Here is a 26,506-nt window from a genome sequence, read left to right on the forward strand (position 1 = left end):
TTTCGGGGTCGATTAAATAAGTACCAATTACACACTGGGGTCGATATAAACGACTTAATCCCGTCGTCTATCCTTGTCTGTCCCCTGTATGTTTAGCACCCTGTGGGCAATAAAGAAATAATTTCTAATGATCTACACCGACTTCTTTTTAATTGATTTTGAAACTAATGAAGGATTTAATTTAGATCACTTTAAACAGGAGGTTTGTATCTCAAAACCAGGAACAATCACAGACAGATCAGTATCGAAAGGGTCAAACATTAAAAGTTCTTTGATGTTTTGTCATCTATTTCAATAGGCGTAGGAGTGGCGGTGTGGTAAGTAGCTTGCTTACCAACCACATGGTTCCGGGCTCAGTCCCACTGCGTGGCACCTTGGGCAAATGTCTTCTACTATAGCCTCGGGCCGACCAAAGCCTTGTGAGTGGATTTGGTAGTCAGAAACTAAAAGAAGCCCATCGTATATATGTATATGTATGTGTGTGTGTGTGTGTGTATGTGTGTGTATATGTTTGTGTGACTGTGTTTGTCCCCCCCCCCAACATCACTTGACAACCAATGCTGATGTGTTTACATCCCCGTAACTTAGCGGTTCAGCAAAATAGACCGATGGAATAAGTACCAGGCTTACAAAGAATAAGTCCTGGGGTCGATTTGCTTGACTAAAGGTGGTGCTCCAGCATGGCCCCAGTGAAATGACTGAAACAAGTAAAAGAGTAAAAGAGAGGTAACTCATGTCCTCAAAGTCAAATACAGGCCATGTATAAGTGATCCCTTACATGAAAAACAGGCAAATTAGCATCAGGAAGGGCATCCACTTGTAAGACAATGCTTCATGTAACATAGTCATCTACTCACCCAACCCATGCAAGCATTGAAAAACAACTGTAAAATGAACAATATTTTTGATGAGGAAGAAGAAAATGATAAAAAGATTTTAAATATATTCAAGTGAATTGCTTCGAATACGAGATTACCAAAGTAGAGTTAGATTTTATTCTTTTAATATAAAGAAGAGGAAACCACTTTATTAAAAAATCAAACATCAATTCAGAGAAGAGACAAGCAGCCATCGGTTGAGAGATAAGAAGAAATAAAAGACTTAGAGAAATAAAGCAGCTTATACTTAAAAGAAGACCCATTCAGTGAGGTGTAGTCGTATATAACTAATACACCTCTGTATCGTAGAAGCAATTGAAGAAATGACACAGAAAATAGTATACAATTGACTGACAAGGTGATCCAACCGTAACACATACATATACAAACATATACAGACATATATATGAATGTGTCGTCATCATGTGTGTGTCAGTGTGTATGTATATATATATATATATATATATATTATATATATATATATATATATGCATATATATACACATATATAACATATATATATACATACATATACACATATATAACATATATATACTTACATATACATACGTGTATACATATCTATAGATACACATATGTATACACACACACACACACACATATGTATGCACATGTATACACATACATAGATCTACCTACACACGTACATACATCCACACATATGTATGTATACATATACACATACATAAATCTACATATATATATGTGTGTGTGTGTATATGTGTGTATATATATATATGTGTGTGTATATATATATATATATATATATATATATACACACACACACCCACACATATTTGTGGGGGGGAGGGGCAGATGAGCAGGAACAATAAATACTAAGAACACAGGAAATAGATTTTCTCAAATACTCAGGAGAATCCTTAGATGTAGTAGATAGATTCTGTTACCAAGGCAACCTAATTAGTATTGGAGGAAGCTCTAAAAGTATAGCTGCTAGAATAAGAATCATCTGGCGAAAATTCAGAGAATTACTACATCGCTTCTTTTGGTAACAAAAGACCTTTCTCTCAGAGTGAAAGGCAGTTTGTATGGAGTTTGTGTATGAACAGCAATGTTACATGGTTGCAGAACATGGGTTTGTGAATGCAGAAGACATGCGAAGGCTTGAAAGAAAGGAAGCTTGCATGCTCTACTGGATGTGCAATGTTAGGGTCCATGTGTTTAAATATAGAACTAAAAGTACAAATATGTTGAGAGAAAAAAGTGGGCCACAATGGAAAGAAAAGACTGCGTTGGTTTGGTTATGTGATAAGTATGGAAGAGGGCAACTACATAAAAAAGTGATAGTCGCTAAATGTGGATGGAACCTGTGATAGACATGGGACACAGTGAAAGATGAATTGTGGGTGCTGAGCCTCACAGAGGAGATGATAAAGAAGCAGCAGTTTTGGTAATTTACTGTGCTGGAGAAGATTTGTCCATTTAAGCAAAAACAAGGCCCTAAAAGCCTATCATATTTGTCTATGCCCCTTCATCCTATCTGTTCTTGGTGAATCTTTCCCCACCAATCCTTTCATCACTCTCCTGACTACTGCACTAATTTAACAAATTTATTATGGTAGCTTTGACTTTAAGAGTCCCTAATAGTGCAAGGTATTTTACATGTAGTGATGTCCTTAATATAAATAAATATATATTTAAAGGGAATACTTATAAATTTTTCCCTTATGAGGTTTTCATGCTGACTACTTGATAAATTCATATAAAGATTTAATCCTATTTTAAACATAATATACATATATAAATATATATGGTGGTTGTCTACTCCTTATACAAAGTTTGACCACCTCCTGTACCTACACCATAGAACCATCATGGCATCTGATGTGGCTTTTTAAATGAGACAATGTTCTGAAAAGACACCCACATACATTGCATATCTGATTTGGACCACCAAGAGCTGCGGATAATTTCTGATCTTTGTGGATCTGAAAATGTCTTTTGAGGCCTCCGTTAGATTTGCAAACCGTCTGGCATACTTTGCATTCAAAGGTATGCAGAGATATATAGGCAGAATAGTTGGGGGATATTCATTTTCCATGGGTTCACAAATGAGATTTGAGCCCAGCAAACACATGCACATACACATATATACATTATTTATACACATGCACAACCAAATTCGATGACTGGCACCTGTGCCAGTGGAGCGCTAACAGCTCCATCAGAGCGGGATCACTGCCAGAGCAGCTCTCTGGCTTCCATGCCAGTGGCATGTAAAAAGCACCATTTGAGCGTGATCATTACCAGCGTTGCCTTACTGGCACTTGTGCTGGTGGCACGTGAACAAAACATTCGAGCGAGGTCATTGCCAGTGCTGCCAGACTGGCCCTCGTGCCGATGGCACATAAAAGCACCCACTACACTCTCGGGGTGGTTGGCATTAGGAAGGGCATCCAGCTGTAGAAACTCTGCCAGATCAGGTTGGAGCCTGGCATAGCCATCTGGTTCGCCAGCCCTCAGTCAAATCTTCCAACCCATGCTAGCATGGAAAGCAGACATTAAACACTGATGATACACACACACACAGACTAATCATTAACACATGAGAAAATAACAATGCAGTTAATGAACCAATCAACTCAAGTAAATTATCAACAACAAGAGACTAATGTATGCAATTCAAACACAGATGATCTCATCTGTCACAAAAAAAAAAAAAAATGAAAAACAAACCAACATTGCACAGAATGAAAAAAAAAAAAAACGTTGGTTCAAAATTACCAATCACAAAAGAATTAGAAGCGCTAATGAAGCAATTCAGGAAAACTTACAGCATGCCGAAAACAACCTAAATATTTAGCTAATATATCACAAGAATATTTCGTTTTGGGATTTGGTTTGCAAGATTCTTTATATGAGTTTGTGTGTTGAAACATATTCTGTTGTGTCTGGGGAGAGTCATTCTCTTTTAGTGCCTTATTATTTAACACACTCACTGGTAAAATTTCCACTTTTTTCTTATTTTCATTTTCCTAAAATTTTCGTTGCGTCTTGCAACCTTTTCAATAGTCTTGACTATTGAGATCACTCTGTCAAATGTAATCCTATTTATACACTTTGTTCTTCGAATCATCATCATCATCGTTTAACGTCCGCTTTCCATGCTAGCATGGGTTGGACGATTTGACTGAGGACTGGCAAACCTGATGGTTGCACCACACTCCAATCTGATCTGGCAGAGTTTCTACAGCTGGATGCCCTTCCTAACGCCAACCACTCCGAGAGTGTAGTGGGTGCTTTTACGTGCCACCAGTACGAGGGCCAGTCAGGCAGTACTGGCAACAGCCACACTCAAATGGTGCTTTTTATGTGCCACCTGCACAGGAGCCAGTCCAGTGGCACTGGCAACGACCTTGCTCATTAACCCTTTCGTTACCAACCCGGCTGAAACCGGCTCTGGCTCTGAGTACAAATGTCTTGTTTTCATGAGTTTTGAATTAAAATCTTCCACCAAACCTTAGTCACCATTTATGTTCCTAACACTAGCTGAATGATAACTAAGTTATTTTACTAAATTCTTTGTTATATTTAAAGTAATTCAAAGAAACACAGAGCATCTCAAAATAAATACAGTAACGAAAGGGTTAATCATAAATTATTTTGTAGCTGAGATTTTGATGATGTAATTGTTTATTTGTAGAATGACATGGTAGGATTAGTGTGAAAGGCAAGATCTGGCCAGTTTGAATGTAAAACTGGATATGGCCGGTTTAAATGCTAAAGGGTTAAGCAGACAAATCATGTTTGTATTTACATTGAAATGTTAAGATGTACACAGTGATGTTATTATTTCAAAACAACAACAAAAAAAGAAACAAAATGAAAACAAAATTAAAAAAAACGTAAATATATAATAAACCATTCCATGGAAGAAAACACATTATGACAACGAAGGAGGAGAAAAAAAATACAAAGATTCTGAGATTCTATTACATTATACATTTTCAAAGTAACAAACTAAATCATGATAGGAAAAGATACGAGAGAAATAAGAGAGAGAGAGAGAGATAGGAACAGAGACACAAAGAAAAACTGAAGTTGTGTGTGTGTGTGTGTGTGGTGTTTGTGTTTGTGTGTGTGTGTGTATGTTTGTGTGTGTGTATGTGTTTGTGTGTGTGTTTGTGTGTGTGTGTGTGTTTGTGTGTTTGTGTGTGTGTGTGTTGTGTGTGTGTTTCTGTGTGTGTGTGTTTGTGTGTGTGTATGTGTTTGTGTGTGTTGTGTGTGTTTGTGTGTGTGTGTGTTTGTGTGTGGGTATGTTTATGTGTATTTGTGTGTGTGTGTGTGTGTGTGTTTGTGTGTGTGTTTGTGTGTGTGTATGTGTGTGTATGTGTTTGTGTGTGTGTGTGAGTGTGCAACGCAGAAACCTAAAGTGTAAGAATTACTACAACAGCAGGGACAAGAATTTGCAGATTGCTTTCAGAGATTTGATAAAGACAAGCATGGTTGTGCGATTATGAAGTTTGCTTAGCGTCCAAATGGTTCCGGGTTCAGTACCATTGAGTGGCACGTTGGGCAACAGTCTTTTACTTACAGCCCCAGACAGACCAAAGCCTTGCGAGTGAATCTGGTAGATGGAAACTGTGTGGAAGCCTTTTATGTGTTTGTGTGCATGTGTGTTTCAGTTTTCAACTTTTACTTATTTCATTCATTAGACTGTAGCCATGCTGGAGTACTGCTTTGAAGAATTTTAATCGTGTTAATCAACCGACCCCCCCCCCACTGTACTTACTTATTTAAAGCCTGTTATTTATTCTATCAGTCTCTTTTGCTGAATTGCTATGTTATGGGGATGTAAACACACCAACACTATTGTTAAGGGGCAGTTGAGGACAGACAGACAGACAGACACATACAAAGAGAGAGAGAGAAAAACACAAATGATGGGCTTCTTTCAGCTTCCTTATTTCTTTATTGCCCACAGGGGGCTAAACATAGAGGGGACAAACAAGGACAGACAAAGGGATTAAGTCAATTATTTCAACCCCAGTGAGTAACTGGTACTTAACTTATCAACCCTGAAAGGATGAAAGGCAAAGTCAACCTCGGCGGGATTTGAACTCAGAATGTAGCAGCAGATGAAATACCTATTTCTTTACTACCCACAAGGGGTTAAACACAGAGGAGACGGACAAGGACAGACAGGTGGGTTAAGTTGATTATATCGACTCCAGTGTGTAACTGGTACTTATTTTATCGACACCCGAAAGGATGAAAGGCAAAGTTGATCTCGGCGGAATATGAACTCAGAATGTAACGGCAGACGAAATACAGCTACGCATTTCGGTCGGCGTGCTAACATTTCTGCCAGCTCGCTGCCTTGTTTCAGTTTCCATCTACCAAAGTACAGAGTGTAGGGGACTAGGTACTTTTCTGTGGAACCAGCACTAATGAGATTGCCATGCAGCTACTGAAACTAAGATTGTCTTCAATTGAGAGAGGCTACAGTAAATAGAGAGATGGCTTTATGCCAAAAGATGAGAAGTTAAAGTAGGAAAGGTTGTTGCCAGTGCCGCTGGACTGGCTCCTGTGGCACGTAAAAAACACCTTTTGAGCATGGCCGTTGCCGGTACTACCTAACTGGCACGTAAAAAACACCTTTTGAGCATGGTCATTGCCAGTACCACCTAACTGGCCCCCGTGCCGGTGGCACGTAAAAGGCACCATTCGAACGAGGTCGTTGCCAGTGCCACTGGACTGGCTCCTGTGGCACATGAAAAAAACTCCTTTTGAGCATGGCTGTTGCCAATACTACCTAACTGGCACCCCCGTGATGGTGGCACGTAAAAAGCACCCACTACACTCTCAGAGTGGTTGGCGTTAGGAAGGGCATCCAGCTGTAGAAACTCTGCCAGATCAAGACTGGAACCTGGTGCAGCTATCTGGTTTGCCAGTCCTCAGTCAAATCGTCCAACCCATGCTAGCATGGAAAGCGGACATTAAATGATGATGATGATGATGATGATGACTTGGTGTATGGTATCGTGCTCCACAATAACTGATGACGATAAACAACTTCAGCATATCGCCAGATCTAGAATAAATGTAGTTAGATGGCAATTACATATATATTTGCAACGGTTTTCCTAAAGCTGACGACAATTATTTCTTTGAATCCAGCTTGTAATTCTACCATGTTTGATTCCTTATTGAATTACTGAGCCGTAAAATTCTCTGCTTGAATTCTTGAATTGCAACTATCTAAATACACTATCATCTTTCTCGTGTCTGTCGTGTTTGGAAAGAGAATTGGTTTGCTTCACTCAACTAGCTATATTATGGGTAACAATCAATTGATATTTAAGTACTTGGAAACAACACCTACACACAATTTTAAACAGAATCCGTTTCTAATAGTTCTGCTAGTTATTGAAACCTTAAAATGTTTTAGTTTCTCCAAAGTGCATGGCTTGTATTAACTTTCAGTAATAAATTTGTATATCTTTTTACATTCTAAGTCCCTTCCTGTGTATTGTTCGGTCCTATTACTTTCAGTTCTGATAGTGGTGGTAATAGTGGTGGTAGTGGTGGTGGTGGTGGTAGTAGTAGTAGTAGTAATAATAGTAGTAGTAGTAATGGTAGTGGTGGTGGTGGTGGTGGTGGTGGTGGTGGCAGTGGTGGTGGTAGTAGTAGTAGTAGTGGTGGTGGTGGTGGTGGTAGTGGTGGTGGTGGTGGTGGTGGTGGTAGTAGTAGTGGTGGTGGTGGTAGTAGTAGTAGTAGCAGTAGTGGTTGTGGTGGTGTTAGTATATGAAAGATGGGGAGATGTGGTGATGGTGATTGCAAAGTATGTATATATATATTACATGTGTGTGTGTGTGTGTGTGTGTGTGACAGTGGTGGTGGTGGTCTCTGTGTGTGAAGGTATATAACAGATATATGTGTGTGTGTGTGTGTGTGTGTGTGTATGAGTGTGCGCATGTCTGAGCATGTGTGTCTGTGTGAAAGTATAGAACAAGTATGTGTGTGACGACATGTGGCCAAGTGTGTTCTTAAGCAAAACACTTCACTTCCCATCGCTCCGTGGCTCTGTGATTACTTTGACAAACAACATGTTAGCACATTATACATTCATACAGACGATATCAATTTGATGGGGGGGAGGGGGGAGCTAATGCCAGGTAAAAACATTTGATCACTATAAACGAATTATCTGTGCAAGAAATTGTGGGACTCCATAGAACAGTGGTTGTCAGTCTTTTCTTAATATTCAAGCCAGACCCAAGCCTAGATTTTTTGGTGGGGGCGGGGAGCCACACAAAAGATGGCCGGTGGCACGTAAAAAGCACCAACCAATCGTGGCCGTTGCCAGCCTACCCTGGCACCTAAAAAAAGCACCATCTGTACGTGGCCGATGCCAGCGCCGCTTGACTGGCTTCCATGCCGGTGGCACATAAAAGGCACCACCAATCGTGGCCGTTGCCAGCCTACCCTGGCACCTAAAAAAAGCACCATCTGTATGTGGCCGATGCCAGCGCCGCCTTGACTGGCTTCCATGCCGGTGGCACATAAAAGGCACCAACCAATCGTGGCCGTTGCCAGCCTACCCTGGCACCTGTGCCAGTGGCGCATAAAAAGCACCCACTACACTCATGGAGTGGTTGGCGTTAGGAAGGGCATCCAGCTGTAGAAACACTGCCAGATCAGACTAGAGCTTGGTGCAGCCTCCTGTCTTCCCAGACCCCGGTCGAACCGTCCAACCCATGCTAGCATGGAAAACGGATGTTAAACAATGATGATGATGATGTCAAAGAAAAATTATAATATTTATAAAGGGAAGACCATCAAGGGCCATTGGAAGGATGCTTGATGGCCACATGCAACCCTGCAAAACTGTGGTTGAAAACCACTGCTCCACCAGGATGAACCCAAATTGTAAAGAGATGTAAATAGCACAAGGTACTTTGTTCAAACTCTCTCCTTTCTCTTATGAGCAAGTTGGTAATTATGATAACAATGAACAAAATAATGGTCAGCATTTATACTTACTCTTCCTGGTTGTTCTTGTCCACATCTGTGGCATGAAGTTCAAAGACATCAGAAAAAATACCCTAGAAATAAAGAAAGGAATTGGTATGAGAAAGCTGAGAAAGAAAACAAAATTCAAAGACAAATCAAAAAAGAAAAACAAAAGGGGGAAATATTATATTTTTAAATGGTGAGGTTTGTGTGTTGTGTGTGTGTGAATATGTGAGGGCTGAGGCAGTTTGGCCAAATGGCTTATAAATTCAAAGTCACAGGAATGGGACAGATTCATTCGATCCTGAAAAGAGGAGAGGTTGGAATAAAAGCCAAACTTGTCATCTTCAATTTGATTATTGAGCCAATCCTTATGTATGGTCATGAATGCTGGACAATGACCGATAGATAGATGAATAGATAGATAGATAGATAGATAGATAGATAGATAGATAGATAGATAGATAGAGTACAAATCTTTAAGAAAATAAACGTAAATACTGGTGTGAATTTCTTTGCCTTCAAGGTGATACCCCATCGTAGCTGCATCCCACTGACTGAGACAAGTGAAGGATAAAGATAAACTGCGGACACTGGGGCTCCACCATGAAAGGTGTTAGTTGAGCAAATCAATCCCAGGACTTATTCCTTTAAGTCTAGTACTGATTTTATCGGTCTTTTTTGCTGAATCGCTAAGTTACGGGGACATAAACACACCGAGTGGGGGGGATAAACACACACACACACACACACATAGATATATAGAGCAGTCGTTTTTATGTTTCCATCTACCAAATCCACTCACAAGGCTTTGGTCAGTCTGAGGCTACAGTAGAAGACACTTAACCAAGGTGCCAGGTAGTGGGAATGAACCTGGAACCTCGTCATCGATGCTGGACAGTGACTGACAGAGTATGATCATGAATACAAGTGGCTCAAAAGAGCTTCCTCCAAAGGACCTCTGGAGTAACGTTACTCAACAGGGTGCACAGCTCAGAGAACAGGGAGTCTCTCCAGGTCAAGCCACTACTTCTCCACACTGAAGGGTCACAAGTCTGGTGTGATAGACGTGATTAGAATATCATGGAAAAGAATGCAAGGCAGATTCTTGCTGGGTCAACTGGCAGCGGACCCAGAGGGGGACAAAAACCAGAGGGTTGGATAATATCCATAGTTATCAGTTGGTCATACTTAGGAATCCAGCCAGAAAGCATGACAGTTGCTTCTGCTAGGACCCTATGGCGGATGTACATGAGGGCTCTACCTCCAGGACCCTCACAAAAATAGCATCATCATCATCATCATAATACTTATCGTTTAACATCCGCCTTCCATGCTAGCATGGGTAGGACAATTTTGACTGAGGGCTGGCAAACCAGACGGCCGCACCAGGCTCCAATCTTGATCTGGCAGAGTTTCCACAGCTGGATGCCCTTCCTAACGCCAACCACTCTGAGTGTAGTGGGTGCTTTTTATGTGCCAGTCAGGCGGTACTGGCAATGACCACGCTCAAATCTTTTTACATATGCCACTGGCACAAGTGCCAGTGAAGCGATGCTAGTAACGATCACGCTCGAATGGTGCCCTTTTACGTGCCATGGCATGGGGGCCAGTTGGCTGCTCTGGCAACGAGCAGACTGAGAAAATGGATAGAGGCATTGGTTTTCCTTTTTCTATGCATACAGCACCTTATGTGACTACTATCAAGTCTTTTGAGAGGAATGGTGAAGACAAAGTGTGTGAAACCTCTCGATATGGCCCACATCTATAACTCTTTATCCCAAACTGGTCACAGTAGTAACAGTGACCTAACTTTTTTTCGTTTTCCCTTTTTTTTTTTTTTTGCAGGACTCCCAGGACAAATGTGGGGAGGTTGTAGGTAGTTTCATCCACCCCACACATGGACACCTGGCTTAAATGGTTACAGTAGAGTGAACTTTGCTGAAGGTATCTGAAGTGTCAGCTAGTGCTGTTAAATCAAGCAAGGGACTAAGATCTCAGAACAAAAAGGGCTGGAACATAAACTGATCTCCCTCCATAGCCTCTCCATTTGCGATCAATCACTGCTTTCCTCCTTTGCTCTCTCTTTCTTTCTCTAGTGTGTCTCACTGCCCCCATCTTAATCCCTCCTTCCTTCAATCGACCCCTTTGGATTTCTCACCACCCTCACCTATTTCTTTAATGTTCCCTTCCAATCATACTTTTAGCCTACACTCACCCTTATAATATGGGAAAGTATTAGATCTCCCCTACATAACCCACTCAGTACCCTTACAACTACCCCTGAAACTAATCCCTTTCTTCTGTCCCTTACACACTCAGTCAATCTCTCTCTCTCTCCTTATAGTGTGAACTCGGAACGTAACGACAGGCGAAATACAGCTATGCATTTCATCCGGCGTGCTAACGTTTCTGCCAGCTCGCCACCTTATTTGTCTAAGGCAGCAAGCTGGTAGAAATGTTAGCACATGGGTGAAATGCTTAGTGGTATTGCACCCGTCTTTACATTCTGAGTTCAAATACTGCTGTGGTTGACTTTGTCTTTCATCCTTTCGAGGTTGATAAATTAAATACCAGTTGCATACTGGGGTCGATCTAATCAACTGGACCCTCCCACAAAATTTCAGGCCTTGTGCCTTGAGTAGAAAAGAATATTTTAGCCTGTCTTATCATCCCATCCTCTCTCTTCTGTTCATCTTTCAGCCATGAGTCATTCTGACGCTTTAGTCGAGCAAACCGACCCCAGGACTTATTCTTAGTAAGCCTAGTACTTATTCTATCATTCTCTTTTTGCTGGACATAAACACACCAGCATTGGTTGTCAAGCGATGTTGGGGGGACAAACACAGACACACATATATATGACGGGCTTCTTTCAGTTTCTGTCTACCAAATCCACTCACAAGGCTTTGGTCAGCCCGAGACTATAATAGAAGACACTTGCTCAAGATGCCATGCAGTGGGACTGAACCCAGAACCATGTAGTTCGTAAGCAAGCTACTTACCACACAGCCACTCCTACACCTACTAAATAAATGTTCCTTCTCGAACCGTGCCAGGCTCACAAGGGGCAGCTTCCCAGTTTCAGTGGCGTAGAAATTCCCCACCTAGATGGGACGCTGGTCCATCACAGGATTACTCATTTTTGTCAGCTGAGTGGACTGGAGCAACGTGAAATGAAGTGTTTTGCTCAAGAACACATGGCATCACCCAGTCCAGGAATCGAAACCACAACCTTACAATCATGAGTTCAACACTCTAACCACTAAGCCATGCACCTTCACAAGCTTTTTTCATTCTCTCTCTATTTATTTTCTCTTATTCCATTCTGTTGAAAGAGCGTAGGCTTAAAACAAAAAAGACTTTCTCACTTTCCCAAGCATCAAACTAATACACCTGCTTGTTGTTCATACACCTGTCTTTGTCTCTTGTTTTTCTATGAATTTCAACTATATATATATAAACACACACATACATATAGAAACACATACACACACACATATATTTGAACCCCTGTTATGCTGGAAATTTTATTCCCTAGCAAATAATATATATATATATATACCACTATATATATATATATATATTATATATATATATATATATATATATTATATATATATATATACCACTATATATATCTATATATATATATATATATATATATATATATATAAACGTGCATGTGTGTGTATGTCTGTGCATATACACACACACCCACATGAAATTTTACAAAACAAAAATAGGAAGAAAAAATGAAGGATAAATCTAATTTAATGAATAGAAACTATACAAGTCAGTCTGCCTCAAAGGAAAAATCATATTCATCATTGATTTTTTTTTTTTTAGCCTTCACTTATATTGTTTTTATTAAGTGTTTAAAAAATGTTTTTCTCTCATAAACACAAGCAATTATTTCACGAATGCATTCTTTACAAATGTTACAGACATCTTATTAGTGTTGTCTACAGAGACTACTCCGAGAAGAAGACAAAAAAACAAAAGCCCTTTGCCAGAGATAGATTGCTATATATGACACAAAATTGAAAATAGTAAGATTCAGGTCTGAATTCTAAGATCTTAACAGGTTTGTTATTTTGTTGAAATGCACTGCGGTTGTTTCAATTAATTTTGAAGATAAGGAAGAATTTATAAAAATAATTTTGTCATTAATAAGCTGGTATTTGAAACATAAATTATCATGAAATTTAGATAGGAACTATTAATTCAGACCAATTTAACTCTTTGTTACAATATTTCAGTTGAAATGCACTTAAATTAATTTGGTTCAAATAATTTTGAAAATATGGAAGAGTTTGTTGTAATGCCTTTGTTATTATTAAACTGGTGTTTTGAACATGAAATTTTGATAAGTTTTAATTAAGATCATTTTAAAGCAGTAAATTTGCAACATAGGACCAGGGGCGGTTTCAAGCAGGTTGATATCAAAAGGGTTTATTAACTAACTTAGCTCTTTGGTAAAACTGACCTCCGCCCATTCCCAATTCTGTATTGTGCTGCTAACCATTTCCTGTATCTACTAAATTTTGAAGACACATGCGCATCATGCAACAACCAACTTTATTGGCTGTATATATATATATATATATATCATCATCATCATCGTTTAACGTCCGTTTTACGCACTAGCATGGGTTGGACGGTTCAACCGGGGTCTGGGAAGCCAGGGGCTGCACCAGGCTCCAGTCTGATCTGGCATAGTTTCTACAGCTGGATGCCCTTCCTAACGCCAACCACTCCGCGAGTGTAGTGGGTGCTTTTTACATGCCACCTATACATATATATATATATATATATATATATATATATATACACACACACATATATATCATCATCATCATCGTTTAACGTCCGCTTTCCATGCTAGCATGGGTTGGACAATTTGACTGACTGGCGAACCGGATGGCTGCACCAGGCTTCAATCTCGATCTGGCAGAGTTTCTACAGCTGGATGCCCTTCCTAACGCCAACCACTCCGAGAGTGTAGTGGGTGCTTTTTACGTGCCACCGGCACGGGGCCAGTCAGGCAGTACTGGCAATGACCTCGCTTAAATCTTTTACACATGTCACCGGCACAGGTGCCAGTAAGGCGATGCTGGTAACGATCACGCTCGAATGGTGCCCTTTTACGTGCCACTGGCACGGAGGCCAGATAGCCACTCTGGCAACAGAACTAAATCTTTCATGTAAACACAAACAGACTGGAGACTAAGATAAATTTGATAAGCTTTGATTGTTGCTTTATATTTCACAAAAATCAACCGTCATTTGTCATAGCATGCAACATAGACTCCATAACGTCACAATATAAAAAGATAAAGTATCTAGACTAAATGACCTAAGAACTGCTTTTAAGCTAATTTGATTGATTATTTTCATGATGCAGATTTGTTCAGAGCTCACAGCTGAGACACTCAACAACAACAACAACAACAAAAACCTCTGCAACAGCAACAACAAAATAAGTCTAAAAATTCTTTCTCGTTGGTAAAGACTTCTCCAGACACACCTGAGAAGCCTGCACACAAAGAAAACATTGTTTTAGCTTCTTTGATGGACAGCTAATTGATTATCGTACACAGCAACACCAATTTGGTTCATAATTTAATTGGCAATTATCGAAAGAAAGAAAACACACCAATTTTCAAATAACTGAATGAATAGAAACGATAAATCTATGATTTCATATAAGAGATAAAAAAACATACATTGTCCCATACTTAGTATAAAACAAAGGTTAGGACTACAGCCATTAAAAAAAATTCTAACAATAGTCATACACCCACTCAAAGAATAAATTCTATACATTGAAAGAAATAATTTATGGCATAAAAAGGAAGGGAAAAGAGAACAATAATAATTCAGGTGCCAGACATTTTTCTTGATAGATATATATTTTTTCAAAGTCCATTGTTTAAAGTACATTGTTCAAAGACCATTGTTTAAAGTACAGGTTTTAATGAGAGATGGACCATGCTCACACAACTTGGGTTTCTTTGAATCATCCAAAGACCTCAAGTAAGGTATAAAATGGTAGTGATTCATCAATTAAATATGGTTCCTCATTAAACTTGAGTTTTCTTTTAGCATCATAGGTGCAGATGTGGGTGTGTGGTTAAGAAGTTCTCTTCCCAACTAGATGTTTTAAGGTTCAATCCCACTGTATGAAAACTTTGTGTAAATGTCTTCTGCCACAGCCTCCTCAGTAGATCTGGCCTACAGAAACTGAAAGGAGCCAATTATGTGTGTGTGTGTGTGTGTGTGTGTGTTTTTGTGTGCGTACTTTTGTGTGTGTGTATGTATGCAAACATGCTTATGTGTATGTGTTTTTGTGTACATGTCTGTGTGTGTGTATGTGCACACGTATTTGTGTGTGTGTGTGTGTGTCCGTCCCCTAGTGTTGACATTGTTAGATAGTTATAAATGAATGAGACTATTGTACAAGCAGTGTCATTCATTTCAACCTTCCTTGAAAACATGTTTGTTATGAGGAAAATATTACTGTGGCGGGGACTCAGTGTAGGTTGGTAACATGAAGGGCATCCAATAGATTCTGTTTAACCCATGCAAGTATGGAAAAGGGGACATTATGATGATGATAATGGATCTTACAAATTGAAACAAAATATATTTGCATCATCATCATCGTTTAACGTCGGTTTTCTATGCTAGCATGGGTTGGACAGTTCAGCTGGGATCTAGGAAGCCAGGAGGCTGCACCAGGCTCCAGTCTGACCTGGCAGTGTTTCTACAGCTGGACGCCCTTCCTAACGCCAACCACTCCATGAGTATAATGGGTGCTTTTTATGTACCACTGGCACAGGGGTGAGAGAAGGCTGACAACGGCCACAATCAGTTGGTGCTTTTTACATGCCACCAGTACGAAAGCCAGTCAAGGTGGCGCTGGCATCAACCATGATCGGATGGTGCTTTTTACGTGCCACCAGCATGAAATTTATCAAATAAAATTCATAAAAACATTAAATTCTAAAGAGTTTATTTGCAGTGTGCCTCCCTTAATACAATAAAGAAAAACACCATGCAAGAAGGTTTTAGGCAGAGAAACATAAAATTATGTTAATGTTATAAGGCTGTCTTGTAAACTTTGTGTAAATATCTTCTGCCACAGCCTCCTCAGTAGATTTGGTCTACAGAAACTGAAAGGAGCAAATTTTGTGTGTGTGTGTGTGTCTGTGCATGTGTGCGTGCACACGTGTGTGTCAGTGTGTGTGCGTGTGCACACATGTTTGTGTGCATGTGTATGTTGCACATGTGTGTTTTTGTGTGTGCGTATTTTTGTGCATGCTTGTGTGTGTGTATGCACGCATGCTTATGTGTGTGCGTGTGTGTGTTTTTGCCACTGTTGTATCTGTCTTTTGTATGATGGTTGTTGCTCTCACAGATATTGTTATATCTGGCATTGTATGACTCCCAGGAACTTATTTTTCCATGTGCACATATTACCTAAGGTAGTGAACTGGTAGAATCATTAGCACACCAGGCAGTATTTCATCTGTCAGTATGTCCTAAGTTCAAATTCCACTGAGATTGACTTTGCATTTCATCCTTTCAGGGTCGATAAAATAAAGCACCAATTGAGCACTGGGGTCGATATAATCATCTTACCCTCTCCCCCAAAATTATTGACCCTGTTCGAAAATCTGAAACCAATATGTATATAATACCTGGCTGGAATTGAACTTGGAAACTATATTACTAAGTTAACCGCAACCACCTAGCCTTGTGGATAAACACAGTATTGACAGTTAAGAAAGAAGGCTTTTTTAACCCCTTAGCATTCAGATTGTATAGACAAATGTAATGTTTATTCATAATGTTTTGAATTAATTATGCATTATCTCATAGCTTTAAGATTTTGATGAAGTCTTTATTTATTCTTAGAATGACATTGTAGTGTATGCATGAGAGGCCAGATCTGGTTGATTTGAACATAAAACAGATAGAATATTTGGGCCAGATATGACTAGTCAAAATGCTAAGTGATTAATTTGAACCCAGTTAGGTCTAGATCCAGGAACAAGCTGCCTCAATTAACTTAGTTTCAGTCATGCAAGCTTGGAAATGTGGACATCAAAACAATGATTTTTATAAAGTCTTCGTCTTTATAATAAGCTTAAGACAAAAACTAGTGCATTAAGAACAAACTCCTTTAAGACACAATACGTTAGAGACATGACCATGTCTCTCTGACTGTTAGAAATGAAATGAACCCATGACTGTACAAGACTTGCAACTAATGATGCTCTGATACTCTACTTCACAAAATCTCTCTATATATAAAGCTGAAGTTGTCTGTGTGTGGCAGGTTTGGTAGCCTTCAACTAACACTATCTCCTCCGAGACCCTGCGGCGCAAGTTGACCAAAATTGAGAGTATGATAGAAGAAGGCTTGCTCTTCCTTACGTAGAAGAAAAAATTCAAATCGGACCATGTTAGGACCAAAAATTATTTACATCAAAAAGGTGCTTTTTTTCTATGAAAATTCTTTTTTTTTAAAGATTTTTTGACTGCTGTGTCACATTTTTCGGTGTATTTCAACCAGAAAAATGTTCAATTAAAGAGAATAACAAGCTACATAATACAAAATTTTTACTTTTCAAAAATTCCAATTCTAAAGGGTCGAAACAAACCCGAGCAACGCCGGGTGATACTGCTAGTGTGATATAAAATGTAAATGAAGCTACAAGAGAAGATTAGAAAGCTCTAAAAATGTAGAATCAAGCCAAGCAACATCTGCAAGCAAATGTGGAGACTACTAACCCCCTTCATCACCATGTTTCTGTTTAAATACATTACTTTTTGTCTTTGTTAGGTTTGCTTTTATAAACTTTGATTCTAGACTCCATTTTCATGTTTGGATTGTTTCATCTAATTCTTTGATTTGGCATCAAGAAAAAGTGTGCCAGCATATAAGAATTCCCATAGACAGGCAATGTTGAACTTATGAGTATCCAATGTGAATTTGGTCAATTGGTAAAAGTTACCACCAAACAATGGTTCACTTCCTGGACATAACTCTAGACCTAAAAATGGACAAGTACTACCCTCACAGTGAACCCAATGGGGAAACTGTGTATATCCACAGAAGTTATAACCACCAGCACCCCCACTATAATTAGAAACCTAATTTTAGGCATTAGCAGAAGCATCTCTAAACTTTCAGCTAATAAAGAGATCGTCAACAGGGCTACACTTGCTATTAGAACAAGGCATTTACAAGGATTAGATTCACTGAGAAGTTAACATATAAGGAGGAACAAATCCATTCCCAAAGAGAATCAGAAAGAAGAGAATCTGGTTCAACCCCCACCCCCATTTACTCAAGAAGTTTCAATCAACAAGCTAAGAACTTCCTGTCATTGATCAAAAAGCATTTCCCTAGAGGTCATAAGTACTATAAGTTTTTCAATCCACACAATGTCAAGGTTAGCTACTCCTGCTGAGGAAACATTGTTTCTATCATTGCATGCTACAGTAGACATAAGTATACACCTACACAGCCTCCAATCCAAGCTTGAAACTTCCAAAACCCTACCAGCCACCCTATGGGAGGATCCTGCTCCTTAACAGCTGTAGTCTACAGAACCACCTTCACACTGTCCAATGGCATCACGCGGCATTACACAGGCATGACAACCAAAGACTTCAAAGGATAATATACACAACATATGTACTTCCTCAGATATAGAGATAGGGAAAAACTCCACCTCCTTGTCCTGCCTTATCTAGATACTGTGTGAGCACCAGAAGGATTCCACCAACATTCTGTCCAGCCATGTGGTCCAAGACATACAGACCGAGATTGCTATTTGATGATGATGATGATATTTCAATACAAATATCAACAACACCATGTGAACCTGACAAATAGCAGCCCAATTTTCAGTAGCCATTTTGAACTTCCTCCATCTCTCCATTCAGTCGCCTAAGCCAGATAAGTTGGGTTCATACGACAATCCAATAAAACTAAGCTGCACAGAGCCAAATCAATCTATTATTAAATCATCATCATCATCATCATCGTTTGACGTCCACATTCCATGTTAGCATGGGTTGGACGATTTTGATTGAGGGCTGGCGAACCAGATGGCTGCACCAGGCTCCAATCTGGATTTGGCAACCTGGTGCAGCCATCTGGTTCACCAGCCCTCAGTCAAAATCGTCCAACCCATGCTAGCATGGAAAGTGGATAATAATTAATGATGATGATGATAAACCTTGCTAGTGACAGTTAGGAACGAGAAAGAATTGAAAGCAAAGAAAAAAGGAAAAACAAAGGAAGAAGTACAAAAAGGGCATGAAGAAGAATTACACAAGGGACTACACAATCAATTCCATGCAGCCACAACAGAAGTTACTGGAATAAATAGGTGGGATTGGCTGATGAAAGGAATCTTAAAAAAAAAGAGACCAAAAGCACTATAGTGGCAGTGCAGGACCAAGCTTTGGCCAAGAACTGGAGGGTCAACCTTAGGAATGAGCAAGTGTTTCCGTTGTGTCGCATCTGCAATAAAGTGGATGAAACTATTGCCCACATCGCAAACGAATGCCCTAAACTTGCCCGGAACCACTACAAGTTGTGGTGACACGACCAGTTAGTGAAAGTGCTACACAGGAAACTGTGCAAAAAATGGGGGCTAGAGAGAGGCAAGATGTGTTATGAGCACAGACAGCAGAGAGTGGCAGAGTCTGAGACTAGCAAACTCCTCTGGGATTTCCCAATCCAAACAGATCAGGTGCTAGGGCATAACAGACTGGACCTAGTGGTGGTGGACAAGGTGCATCACAAATGCTACATAGTTGATGTTGCATACCCCTTTGATCCACACATAGTCAAGAAAGAAGGCAAAAAGATAGATAAATACAACCCGCTTACGTACGAAAGAGCCCAGCTATGGAAAATGAAGAAGGTGAAGATAAGGTCAATTATTGTTGGGTCATTGGGAACAGTATCAGAAGGGGTCAAGAGGAATATAAAAGAAACTGGGATAGAGTGTCCAGTAGAACTGTTACAAAAGGTTTGCCTCCTTGGCATGGCCAGAATAATTAGGTAAGTATTAGACAGCTGAAAAGAACAGATAGCATGGTACCATAGGCTGCAGGTAGTAAGCCTGCTGTGCATGCAAGGCTCCAGGAGCTCCAACAAAACCTGAGATAAAGAGATGATAATATGTATATCTATTGATCTGTCTATATTTATATATGTATATTTATATATATATATATGAGCACACACGCACATCCCCTCTGTACCACCACGTATATTCTCCAACTGTTCCCTGTAGGTAGGTCCCAATGCATCTCCAACACCATCTACTTCAGTTCTATATTTAAGAGATGAGGAATTATGTACATTATTTACATTATTTAGATTTGATGGATATTTGTCCTCATCTTGTCTGTTGTTAACACAACGTTTTGGCTGATATACCCCCCAGCCTTCATCAAGTGTCTTGGAGAAATTTCAAACCTGGGTTCTCATTCCTAAGGTATTTTTCAATGTTATTATTATTATTATTATTCAGGTCACTGCCTGGAATCGAACTCGGAATCTTGGGGTTAGTAGCCCACGCTCTTAACCACTTCGCCATTCCAGGCAGTGACATAGAAAAATACCTTAGGAATGAGAACCCAGGTTTGAAATTTCCCCAAGACACCTGATGAAGGCTGGAGGGTATATCAGCCAAAACGTTGTGTTAACAACAAACAAGATAAGGACAAATATCCATCAAATGTAAATAATGTATCATCTACTTCTTTCTCTCCTTTCTTTTTCAACCAAGGAATTATCTCCTCTATAGTAAGAGGCCTACCTCTATCCTGCTATTATATTTTAACTACTCAACTGGCACAAAGTCACTTCCCTCAGTATAACTCCATCTTCTAGTCAAGAATTCTTTGTCTTGCAAGTTACTTGGCGACCTCAACAGTGCTGGTGCCACATAAAAAGCACCCAGTACACTCTGTAAAGTGTTTGGCATAAGGAAGGGTGTCTAACTGTAGAAACTTTGTCAAAACAGACAATGGAGCTTGGTGCAGTCCTCTGGCTTGCCAACCCCTGTCAAACTGCCCAACTCATGCTAGCATCATGATGATGGTGATGATGATAGAAAGTGAAAGAGTCGCAGGCATGACTGTACAGTAAGAAGCTAGCTTCCTAATCACATGGCTCTAGGTTCAGTCCCACTGCATGGAACCTCTGTAAAGTGTTTTTGTCCTATATCCTCAGGCTGACCAAAGCTTTGTGAGAAACTGAAGGAAGCCCACTGTACAAATATGTGTATGTGTGTGTGCTTGATAACTTGTGTTGGTGTGTTTACGTCCCCAAAATTTAACAGTCTCTGTAAAGAGACTGATAGAATAAGTACCAGGCTTTACGAAGAAAAAGGGAAAATAAGTGATGGGATTGATTCATTCAACTGAAAATTCCTGAGGGTGTTGCCCCAGCATGGCCGCAGTCTAATAACTGAAACAAGTAAAAAATAAAAGATTTGTTCCTCCTTTCACTATTCATCCCTACAACCTTCTCTTACTCTCTTCTCCCACAATAATCAATTTATCTGGCCACCCACCTTGATTCTTTGCCAATATTCTCTCTTATACTCACCTGCTTCTACCTTTAGAGTATACTTTGATACCTTACCACTACCATTATTGTCTTCTTTCTAAGGCAGTGAGCTGGCAAAAAAGTTAGCATGCTGGACAAAGCGCTTAGCGGTATTTTGTCTGTCTTTATGTTCTGAGTTCAAATTCCACTGAGGTTGACTTTGCCTTTCATCCTTTCGGGGTCAATAAATTAAGTATCAGTTACGCACTGGGGTCAATGTAATCGACTTTGGCCTTGTTTGTCCCCTTTATGTTTAGCCCCTTGAGGGCAATAAAGAAATAAGAAATGTTAGCACACCAGGCGAACCGCTTAGCGGTAGTTCGTGTATTCTCAGTTCAAATTCCGCCAAGGTCGACTTTGCCTTTCATCCTTTCAGGGTCAATAAATTAAGTACCAGTTGCATACTGGGGCTGATCTAATCCACTCCCCAAAAATTTTGGGCCTTGTACCTAGAAAAGAAAAGATTATTGTCTTCTTTGTAGCTACTCCCACCTACCCTTATGTAATCCAAGGTAGCCATGTATCTCTTCTATTGCAAGACAACAGAGCCCTCTCACTACCATAGTTTAACCTCTCAACATATGTATGCATGCACGTGCAAGCATGTTTATGTATGTCTCTCACTGCTGGATAACCAGTATTCTGTTTATTTATGTCTCAATAACTTAGTGGTTCAACAGAAAGACACTAATAAATTGAATACCAGACTAAAAATAAATAGTGGGCTTGATTTGGTCGACTCAACCCTTCAAATAAAATATCCTTGTATAACCTTAGGTTAATGATAGAAGCAAGCAAAAGGGATCTTTACCTTTTGACCTACAGATTTAAGAAATAATTTTTTGTAACTAAACACTTTCAAACTTCAGACACTGATAGAATGTGTCATATAAAACATCTTTTACTCTTAACTTATATTTACGAAGTAATTTCACGTTAAAGTAGTCCTATTTCAATAATTTCAACCAATCAGTGACGTGTATTCAGCTGAATAATATTACTGCCATTGTTTGTCAATAACAACTATCAGCGGTGTATTTTCCATTTGTCACTGTTATTTATGACATAGTTCATGCGTTTGTACTGGTTTTAGCTTTGAGGTTTTAGGGTTAGGGTTAAGGTTAAGGTTAGGGTTTTAGGGTTAGAGTGTTAGGGTTAGGGTTTTAGGGTTAGGATGTTAGGGTTAGGGTGTTAGGGTTTTAGGGTTAGAGTTGTCATAAATAACACTGACAAACGAAAAATACACCACTGGAAGTTCTTGTTGACAAACAACAGCAGTAATTTTATTTAGTTGAATACATGTCATTGATTGGTTGAAATTACCGAAATAGGACTACTTTAACGTGAAATTACTTTGTAAATATAAGTTTTTCTCAAAAATGCTAAGAGTAAAAGATGTTTTATATGACACATTCTACCAGTATGCGAGTTTGAAAGTGTTTAGTGACAAAAAATTATTTTTTAAATCTGTCGGTCAAACGGTAAAGATCCAGCAAAAGAATAAAAGTATACACACATGCATGCATATATACACACATGCATGCATATATACATACATTACAGATACACATATGTATATATACATGCTTGACCGCATACATATAGAGATTCATAAATGCATTTGGACATACATATGTTCATTATATACATAAACACATACTTGGAGGTACAAATGAGATTAAGAACACTCAAATGCAGTAGAGTTTATTTAGGGAAGCATCTGTAACTCTACTCAGAGTTTTAGGGTATGTATTATTGAGGGGACAAAAAGATGAATCCCCAAATTGTACCTGATAATATTTTCTTTAAAAATAACAAAAAAAAAGCATGTGAATACACAGAATTATGTGGTTTGAGATGCACAATGACTGAACAAAAAATAGGGGACAGTTACAACCCCTTCGATACCCGATCTGTTCAATCATGAGTAACCTTGGGTTATACAGCCGCTAAATTAGTTATACACGTACACACAAACCTATTCATGCACAAAGGTAGTGAGCAAGCATAATTGTTAGTACGGTGGATAAAATCCTTAGTTGCAATTCTTCCAGTTCTTCAGATTCTGAGTTCAATTCTCACTGAAGTCAACTTTGTCATTCATTCTTTTTAAAGTCAATAAAATATAGTATTTCTCAAGTACTGGGGTTGATGCTGTTGACTCATCCTGCCCCTGAAATCATCAGCCCTCTACCAAAATTTGAAATGATTATTAGAATTCTTATCACACCAACAATTAACAGTGGCTCCAAATTTTGGCACAAGGCTAGCAATTCTAGGAGGAGGAAGCATATATATGTACGAGTATTTGTCATCATCATCATCATCGGTTAACGTCCGTTTTCCATGCTAGCATGGGTTGGACGGTTTGACCGGGATCTGGGACACCAGGAGTATGCACCAGGTTCCAGTCTGATCTGGCAGTGTTTCTACAGCTGGATCCCCTCCCTAACACCAACCACCCCGTGAGTTTAGTAGGTGCTTTTTACAAGCCACCGGCACAGGGGCCACAGGAGGCTGGCAATGTCCACAATCGGTTGGTGCTTTGTACGTGCCACCGGCATGGATGTCAGTCAAGGCAGCGCTGGCATCAGCCACGTTCAGATGGTGTTTTTTACATGCCACCGGCACGGGTATCACAACTACAATTTCCTTTTGATTTTTATTTTGATGTTGATGTACTTGACTCAATAGGTCTCCTCAAGCACAGCAGGCCACCCTACCATCCAAGGTAATCACAGCAGGCCGTCCTGCGATCCAAGGTACATTGGATGGGCTGGAGCTGCTATGTGAAGCTGGTGCAGGAAACAGCCAGGAACTTACATTATTTGTCGGGTCTTCACAGTCACAGCATATCTCCAGAGGTCTCGGTCTTTCGCCATTATATATATATATATATATATATGTATGTATGTGTGAGTGTGTGTGTGTGTGTGTGTGTGTATCCTTATTCATATATGCTAAACTTTATATATATGTGCTCAACTGGTACTTATTTTATTGACCCCGAAAGGTTGAAAGGCAAAGTTGACAACAACAGAATTTGAAACCCAAAACTTAAAAAGTTAGAAGAAACACTGCAAAACATCTTGACCAACACACTAACAATTCAGCCACGTCACCGCCTTAATTAGACTGGAATTAATAATAGTACACAAGAAGTAAGAGTATGAAGAAAGTAATTATTAATGCCATTAGCAATTGTAAATTGCAAGTAATTAAAAGAATTAAATAATTATTTGGAATTATTGTGCAAAGCATCTGTTAAAGGAATAATGTTGCATTGCCAAGAAAACATTAGCAACGAAGAGAATTATTAGCAAATTGGAGAGAATTATTAGCAACAGAATGTGAGTGTATGCAATAAGCTTTTGGCAAATGTGCAAGCGGAGTTTAACCCTTTAGCATTAAAGCTGGCCTCATCGGGCCCCAATCTTCAAACTGATCGCATCTGACTTCTCACACCGACCCCATCATGCCATTCTAAAAGTATACAATCACATCGTTGAAATTGCAAAGCTATGAGATAATGCATCATTAATTGAAGACCATGTGAATAAATAGGGATTAGGCTTGAAATATAATCCGAATGCTAAAGGGTTAAGCTATGAAGTAGTCAGAGATTATAAGAGGTTTTGGTAACACCATTAAGGATAAATGGCCAACAGTGAGGGAACAAAAGTGAGAGAAAGAGACTAAGCAAAAAAGATCAAGATTTTTTTAGAAAAGGTGCAAAAATGATGAGAAATTTATTTTTAAAAGTAGCATTCTTAAGTAAGAGAAAAATGACCCCAAAATTATAAAGGTTTATATTTGGTGTTAGTTAATGAGTTAAAAGTATATTTAATGCTAAATTAGGGAAAGAGATAAAATGAAAGAAAAAAAAAAAAGATGAATTTGCAGTAGAAATAATCACCATTTTACCATTAATCCTCTTTTTCCCATCCTAAAAAGAAAAGGAAAAGCAAAAAGGCTAATAAAAGCAACAGAGATGTTAAAGAAAAGAATAAATAAATAAAAAACATTTCTGATGTTTTTCCTGAACAGCAAAAGAAAACAAAAAAAATAAAAGAGATAAGCAATAAATAAAACATTCGTAAAAGAATGCAAGAGGGAAAAAACGGTCATATAGAATATATAAATTAATTAGTCATGATTGTTGCTTTCCCCTTAAGCAAGGATTTCAACTCACAACGATAAAGTCATCAAACTAGAATATATTATTTATATATTATAAATATTAATTACATCCGTCGTTCAATGTATATAATTAACCTAACTCAACCAAATAAAAGAAAATACATTTTATGTAAAGTACAAGAGTGGCTTTGTGATTAAAAAGTTTGTTTCTCCAACCACATGGTTTCAGGTTCAGTCCCTCTGCGTGGCACCTTGGACAGATGTCTTCTACAATAGCCCTAGGCCAACCAGAGCTTTGTGAGTGGATTTGGTAGATGGAAACTGAAAAATGCCCGTCATGTATGTGTGTCTGTGTGTGTCCACTACCAAAGCCTTGTGAGTGGATTTGGTAAATGAAAACTGAAAGAAGCCTGTCATGTGTGTGTATGTTTGTTTGTGTTGCCTTGTTTTGACATCATTTAATCTTTTTTATACCAAACCACTCCTGGTTCTACCACACCAACTTCCCATTTTAAAGTGATCTAAATTAAAACACTCCATCAAACTTTCATATTAATTTGTATTACATAAACCAGTTTTTTTTTTCTCTCTAGTTTCAGCTCAGAGCTGCGACCATGCTGGTGCACAGCCATTAAAAGGAAGAGAAAGTTGTGACAAAAGAGTCAGCAGAAGTTCGCCATTACCTTTTGCCGGAGACACGTGGAGCTTAGGTGTTTCGCTCATACACACACACATATCGCCTGGTCTGAGATTCGAACCTGCAATACCTCGACCGCAAGTCCGCTGCTCTAACCACTAGGCCATGAGCGTATGTTTAATAACGATCATGTTATTTTACTGA

At 39.1% G+C, this 26,506-nt stretch overlaps 1 protein-coding gene across 3 annotated transcripts in view; it reads right to left on the minus strand.

The window, feature by feature from the left end:
* LOC115209104 (dual 3',5'-cyclic-AMP and -GMP phosphodiesterase 11) overlaps positions 1 to 26,506 on the minus strand; it is a 296,047-nt gene that overhangs the window by 92,684 nt on the left and 176,857 nt on the right. For 2 of the 3 annotated variants that reach the window (XM_036500862.1, XM_036500863.1), the window contains 2 exons: positions 25,442 to 25,471; positions 8,907 to 8,968 (listed from right to left, as the gene is read on the minus strand). In XM_036500862.1, the coding sequence (XP_036356755.1) occupies positions 8,907 to 8,968; positions 25,442 to 25,471 (92 nt within the window). The remainder of the gene's footprint in view (positions 1 to 8,906; positions 8,969 to 25,441; positions 25,472 to 26,506) is intronic. The other variant, XM_029777231.2, reaches the window with a different exon arrangement.

This window comes from Octopus sinensis, linkage group LG3, assembly GCF_006345805.1.
Source record: "Octopus sinensis linkage group LG3, ASM634580v1, whole genome shotgun sequence".
In the NCBI taxonomy this organism is placed as follows: Eukaryota; Metazoa; Mollusca; class Cephalopoda; order Octopoda; family Octopodidae; genus Octopus; species Octopus sinensis.